Source organism: Aegilops tauschii, chromosome 7, assembly GCF_002575655.3.
Source record: "Aegilops tauschii subsp. strangulata cultivar AL8/78 chromosome 7, Aet v6.0, whole genome shotgun sequence".
Classification (NCBI taxonomy): domain Eukaryota; kingdom Viridiplantae; phylum Streptophyta; class Magnoliopsida; order Poales; family Poaceae; genus Aegilops; species Aegilops tauschii.
Genome location: NC_053041.3, coordinates 401081117 through 401087793, shown reverse-complemented (window position 1 = coordinate 401087793; position 6677 = coordinate 401081117). Strand labels below are relative to the sequence as shown.

Here is a 6677-nt window from a genome sequence, read left to right as displayed (position 1 = left end):
GTGGGTTCATCCATCGCAAAGGTATGCAAAGAACTCATGGTGGAAGAGAAAGAGCACATTATGATGTCCAAGAAGGACATGGATCAAGACCAATTGCAATGGCGGAAGGACACCAAGGAGGACATCGCAGAGAGGAAGAGGATGTTCTGTGTTGCGTCCTCTACTTTTTGAGGTGACACTCCGATGAGTAGTTGTGGTGATGGCGGTGTGTACGACTCCACCGGTGCCGATGGAGATGCTTGATGGAGCCCGCTTGTGGTCTAGGAGATGGCGCCGAGGTGCAACTTTTTGGTGATGGTGCCGATGAGAAGAGGAAGATGATGATTTTGTGATGTAAACTATTAAACCATGCATCAATGATTGTCATTTGGTAGTTTGTTTGGAAGTTGATTGTGTTCTTGTTGTCATAAATTATAAGATGTCAAATGATAGATTTAAAGGTTGGGGTCGAGGCAAAGACTAGAACCCTCAAATCTAATCCTTAAAGCAGTTTAAGGGTTGGGTTTAAGGGTTCTAGTATTTGCCCCTGTTTTTCAACCTTTAAAAATGTTAAAAAGTGGCACTTCTCAACCCTTAAAACTGCTTTAAGAATTTGAGGGTTCGAGGGTTCCACTAGTAATGCTCTTAGCCTATCGAATCCCTAAATATACTCCGTCTGATGGCGGCCGAGGATAAATTGTCTTCACGCAAAGGCCTTCTTGTGGCTGGCCGGCGATTTGCGTGAAGCTCCTTGTCGATGGCGGCGACCTCCGGCCTCGCCAACGACCTCGACGGTGACCTCCTGGTGACCTCGTAGACGAAGAACTCAACCTAACGACCACCCCCGCGCTGCACCCCATCCCGGACAGGTGCACATAGCAGATGTCGTTGCGGATCTTGTACTTGTGGATGATCATGTCGGTGAAGAATGGGATGGGCACGAAGAGGCTGCAGTTGACGACGAGGAAGTCAATGGCGTCGGGGCTGATGCCCGTCTTGGCAAGAAGATCGTCAATGGCGGAAAGGATGATGAACTCCACCTCCTCACTGAGGCCTCCAAGTTCCGGTACGGCAGGACGAAGTGGTGCGCCGGGGGCACGCACGTCTCCTTCCCGAGCCCGAACCGCTCCAGCAGCCGCGTCATGAGACGGACGTTGCGCTCGTCAATGAAGGCCCCCTCGATGAAGATGACGAGCTTGGCGTGCTCGAGGAATGTGTCGAGGGAGACGCGGTGGCTGGGGTTGGTGTGGAAGCAGGAGTAGTTGACGAGGTACACAGAGCACGGCCGCATCATGAGGTACAGAACGGCCGCGACGGCCGGGAGGAACGTGGCCAGGAAGACGTGCACGGGAGATGGCCGAGGGAGACGGTCGAGGGCTTCCACGGGTGGCTCTAGAGTGACCCCAACGCCGCCTTCCATCCTCGCCGAGCACGATCACGATGGCGGACGCCAGCGTTTTCGATGTGGTCACCATCATCGCGGACACGCATGACAAATGTTCGACGAAATACGTAAACAAAAAGTAACTTTACTCGTTATATATTGTGGATCGGCTAGCACCGGTCAAATCTGAAGTAAAAACATTTGCTAAGGATCGTCCTTTATTTTTACAGGATTGGTTAGAGTTGCCCTAAAAACCCAATCCAGCATGGAATGTAGCAGAAGAGAACATTGCACTGAACGTAGCAGAAGAGAAACAAGAAGAGCTGTACTGCATTTGATCAATGGAAGGAACAAGATTAGAGAGTATGCAAGCGGGCACTCACACCACGTTCCACGCTACTACCACGACTCTTAATAGACGAACACACACATACGAACCCACTCGGCCGGACCGCATGCGATGCCACGACGACGACGTACGCGCGCTCAGTTGGATCGCATTTTGTTGAGCTGGTTCAGCGCCGGCTGCAGGATGTTGTAGAGCACCCAGCCGAGGGCGGGCGCCACCACGAAGAGCAGCAGCAGGCCCCGGTTGTCGTCGGCCGGCGCGACCGCCGCCAGCGCGGCCAGCTCCTGCACGGCAGCGGAGGCCGGCTCCGGCACGGCGGCCAGGCCGGCGGCCGCGGCGGCGCCGATGCCGAGCCCGGCGACGAGCGCCTTCTCGGACCGCATCTTGTTGAGCTGGTTCAGCGCCGGCTGGAGGATGTTGTAGAGCACCCACCCGAGCGCGGGCGCCACCACGAAGAGCAGGAGCAGGCCCCGGTTGTCGTCCGCGGGGGCCGCCGCCGCCACGTCCGCGATCCGCTGCGACGCCATCGCCGCGTCCGACGAGGCCAGCGAGGTGAAGAAGGCGCTCGCCATGGCCGCGGCCGCCGGCGACACGGCCAGGGCTCCCTTCTTGGCCGCGTTCTTCTGCAGGCTGCGCAGCGAGATGCTCGGCGACGCCACCTTGGCGCTGGACGACGGCGACGAAGGCGCCGACCTGGCCGTGATCTTGGCGGGCTTGAGCATGGTCATCGTGGCTATGGTCGCCATTGACGCCTAGCTCCCTGGTTGCTCGCTACCCTCTCTCCCTCGCAAGAAAGAAGAAGCTCTCACGCTGGCAAAAAGGTGGATGGAGGAGTGGTGTGAGGTGCGAGGGTGTGTAATGCGATGCCCTCCAGTGCGTTTCTAGAAGGAACGATGTGGCTAGCTTATCTTGTGCAGCGAGTGTGCGATCGAGGTTTGAAAGCTTATCTCGCGGCCTGCAACTTGCAATGCCATTGGCTGTGGGAGCAACGACGTGGGGACCACACGATTTACATGGAGACTTTGATGAGAGGAAGTAGGGTAGAGTGGTGAAATGAGTCGAAAATTGAGATATCTCGCCGTAGGAATATAAGCGTACTCTAGAATGCCCTATGGTACCAAACGACAAGATCGTATTCGTCTCGAGAAAAGACAAGATCGGAGATCATCTGGATTGAAACGTCGCTAGGTATTTACGGTGATTTCAGTTAAAAGTACACGTAATGACGTTAATCTTCGTGCATTCGACTGTTTTCCTCTTCGTCTACGTCGGCAACAAGCCCGAGCGATGGAGGAGAAGACCCATGATTATTTGCAGAACTAAAACAGGTTGACGAGGTAAACTCGGTAACACTGAAAGTGCTTATGTCCCTGAGACGAAGGAAGCAGACAACACATATGCAACATCCAAACGTTGGCAACAATTCAAAAGTTTATGAATTAATTGATGCATGGACATCAAAAGATGATCAACGGAGAACCACCAAACTAGATACAGCACGAAAAGAATAAAATCTGGTAGCAATTATTCACGAACTACACGGAATCGTCAAGCTGGGAATATCCTGCGTTTCCACCCATTATTTGTCACCACGGAGCCAAAACAAACCAAATGCCAGGCTGATTACAATTTTCCACATCTCCACGGGGTAGTAGACCTCACTCAGGCTCCGAGCTGCAGCTTCTTTATTGTGTCGATCTGCTTCGCCGGGTTCAGTCCCTTGGGGCAGGCATGCGTGCAGTTCTTGATGGTGTGGCAGCGGTACAGCTTGAACTCGTCGTTGATGGAGTCGAGGCGCTCCTTTGTGAACTCATCACGGCTGTCTTGGATCCACCTGGAAGGACGAATGTGTTTATATCTCTCGAACACTACAGTCGTCAACCCAATCCAAAGGAACAGGGCTGAAGGCATTTGAAACACTTGCAGATATGTGAAATGAGATGATGCTTGCACAAGTGACAAACAACTAAAAACCCAACACATCTGTTTTCTGTTTCCAGTTTCTTCTGACTAAGGGGAGTTGCAATTATTAGTCAAATTTTCATGTGCCTTATATCAGATCATGTTTTAGATTATATGTTATGACAGGCACATGGTGACAAATATGATAAATCAGAGGATCAGATATGAAATCTCAGTGCACACATCAAGTAAAGCCAGATCAGATAAATACTGAATCAAACAGCCAGCTCGTAGAAACCTTAAACAACAGAATCTTTAGCTTCATAAATGCTGAATAGCATAAAAAAAAACAGTACATTACACTGCTTCAACTAAATAAAGAGAAAACCATGCCGTTTGCTGGCAAAACAAAGCTTGACAGATAGTTTCAGGAATCAAACACTGAAAGAGGGCAACCTTATTTTGCTGGACTACTGAAGAGCTAGTTCTTTGTTCTACCCATCTGGTAACATCTACCAAGACGCTTTCTTAACACCCATCAGTTCACCCTTATTTGCCAAGGTGCGGAACACAATACGAGACATGCGGAATTTCTGGTAGACACCACGAGAGCGGCCCGTGAAAATACAGCGGTTTCTAAGACGTGTCATGTTACTATTTCTTGGCAGCTTGGACAACTTATAGCGAAACTTATCCCGCATATCTGATGGAAGTTCAGGGTCCCTACAGACAGCCTTATAAAGCTTTCCTCTCAGCTCATATTTTGCTGCAAGAATTCTACGTTTGTGATCCCGCAAGTTTCTCTTCTCTGAGACTGAGACCCCATGGTATCCTCGTGCTTGGACGTGCATGAACATGCTGGGTTGTGGTTTCATTAGCGTCCCCCACAGCGGAAGCTTGCTGGGTTTTGGTTTCAATAGCGTCCCCCACAGCGGAAGCCTAAAAAGGTTGAACGGGTGAACGTGTCATGGACTTAACAACATCCTAAAGCTTACAGCAAAAGGCATTAAATATATTAGACAATTACCATTTTAATTTTGGTAGAACATAACCATAATTTGCTGGTAAGGAACTGGCATGCTCTATACTAAAAGAGAAGCCACCACAAACAAAAGTAACTTCCAAATCAAGGCCTCGTCAAGAAACAGGCTACTCTAGGTGGGTGGGTGGGTGTGTGTGGGGGGGGGGGGGGGGGGGTAAACTAGGGCTTCCAATGTCATCAAGAATCAGACTAAGGAAAAAGACTCATGATGTCATGAAGAAGCAGTTTACTAAAACTACAAACTCATGATTATTTCCAGAGGTGGCATCAACTTCCAAATCAATCAGCCAACGACCAGATAGAAAAGAATACAAACAGTCACTCATGCCTTAAAATGTATCAGCCATTCTTCCACCAAATGCTCATCTACACCGCTTCACCGGGGAGCTAGTAAAAAAGTAGCAGATGATCATTGCATACATGAACCCAAAAAGTATACAAACAGTCACTGAGGCCCTAAACTGTATAGGCATTCTTCAGCCAAATGGGCAATTCACACTATCCACCAAACAATCATCTACACCGCTTTGCCAGGGAGCTAGCAAAGAAGTACCAGATGATCATTGCAAAAATGGACCAAGTAATACATCGCCACATCAGAAAAGCGAACAATTCTCCTAGATAAAACGCACTTAGTTGCACGCCTAATAACTACCTAAGCGAGATAAAACCACCCTCAGTATCATCCCATAACCACTTCACAGCATGACACACCAATCCAACAATCACATGTCATTCAGTAATCGAGTAGATCTAGCACACAGACGCAACATACTCAGCATATCATCACAATTCACGATATCAAGTATCAAGTGCCTATGAGGAAGGTGCGGGTATACCTGTTGGCATGGAGCAGCGCGGCGGGGCCGAGATACTCCTCTGGGTTCCACCAGTAGGACGGGCAGGACGTGGAGCAGCAGGCGCAGAGGATGCACTCGTACATGCCATCGAGCTTGGCGCGGTCGGCCTTGGACTGGTAGATCTCCTTCCCTCCGGCCGCCGGCGGGTCCTTGCGCTTGAGCCACGGCTCCACGCTCTTGTACTGGTTGTAGAAGTTGGTCATGTCGACGACGAGGTCCTTGACGACGAACATGTGGGGGAGCGGCGAGATCGTGGAGGCCCCGGCCGCCTCCGAGGAGATCTTGGTGAGGCAGGCCAGCCCGTTGTCGCCGTCGATGTTCATGGCGCAGCTGCCGCAGATGCCCTCGCGGCAGCTCCGGCGGAAGGTGAGGGACGGGTCCTGCTCGTTCTTGATCTTGAGGAGCGCGTCGAGCACCATGGGGCCGCAGTCCGAGAGGTCCACCTTGTAGTCCTTGAGGTGGGGCTTGGTCGACGGGGAGTCCGGGTCCCAGCGGTAGATCGAGAAGGTCTTGGTGCTGGCGGGCTTCGACGATGGCGGCGGTGGCGCGGGGGACGAGGAGTGGGGCTTGGAGGCGACGAGGCGGGAGGAGAGGGCCGGCGAAAGGAGGGCGCGCGCCGCCGGCGAGCGGCGGAGGAGGGCGGCGGCGGCCATCGATTTGGGGTTTCGCGTTTCTCTCTCTCTCTCTACTTTTTCTCCTTTATTTTTGGGAGGTTGGAGAGGGGAAGGGGGCGCGTGGTGGGCTTAGGCCCAGCTGGGTATATATATCTTCGGGCGTAGATGGGTGGATGACATGTGGGGTCAAGATGGAGGTAAAGGAATGGCGGTTCTAGGGTTGAGGTGGGTTACTGACAGGTGGGGCTCCTGAAAGCTTGGGTTGGGCCTTCTTGTGGATGGGAGGGTGGAGATGTGGACAAGCTCTGGGCCGTTTGCAAGATGACAAAGGGAAGTTGGCTAGGGAAAATGACTTCAGTAGCGCCAAGTATTATGTGATTTGTGTAGCTTTTTCCTCCTCTCGTTTTTCAGGTCTTCTATTTCAGTTTTGACGCTGTTGTCGCACCGGTCTTCCTGTGAGAATTCGGGAATGGTCTAGGAAACTGAAAGTATCTCTCTACTACTGTAGTTAACTCATTTTTAGTGTGTTTGTTCACTCATTTCACTA

At 51.4% G+C, this 6677-nt stretch overlaps 3 protein-coding genes across 4 annotated transcripts; all 3 read right to left on the bottom strand.

Annotated features, from left to right (window-relative positions):
- Nucleotides 1-434: 434 nt before the first annotated feature.
- LOC109762634 (3-ketoacyl-CoA synthase 5-like) lies at nt 435-1399 on the bottom strand. Its single transcript, XM_020321507.1, has 3 exons — nt 1028-1399; nt 811-974; nt 435-480 (listed from the first exon to the last, which is right to left on the bottom strand). Exons 1-3 carry the CDS (start codon nt 1397-1399, stop codon nt 435-437), a joined length of 582 nt encoding a protein of 193 aa, XP_020177096.1.
- Nucleotides 1400-1672: 273 nt separating this feature from the next.
- On the bottom strand, nt 1673-2685 carry LOC109762665 (photosystem II reaction center proteins PsbY, chloroplastic). Its single transcript, XM_020321535.4, has one exon. It carries the CDS (start codon nt 2456-2458, stop codon nt 1850-1852), a length of 609 nt encoding a protein of 202 aa, XP_020177124.1. The 5' UTR covers nt 2459-2685; the 3' UTR covers nt 1673-1849.
- A 440-nt stretch (nt 2686-3125) lies between these two features.
- On the bottom strand, nt 3126-6278 carry LOC109762674 (succinate dehydrogenase [ubiquinone] iron-sulfur subunit 1, mitochondrial). 2 transcript variants are annotated; one of them, XM_020321546.4, is made up of 2 exons: nt 5496-6278; nt 3126-4553 (listed from the first exon to the last, which is right to left on the bottom strand). In XM_020321546.4, exons 1-2 carry the CDS (start codon nt 6167-6169, stop codon nt 4127-4129), a joined length of 1101 nt encoding a protein of 366 aa, XP_020177135.1. In that variant the 5' UTR covers nt 6170-6278; the 3' UTR covers nt 3126-4126. The 2 variants fall into 2 exon arrangements, with proteins under 2 accessions (XP_020177135.1, XP_020177144.1); XM_020321555.3 differs by having other exon boundaries at nt 3126-3546; nt 5496-6268.
- Nucleotides 6279-6677: the final 399 nt, after the last annotated feature.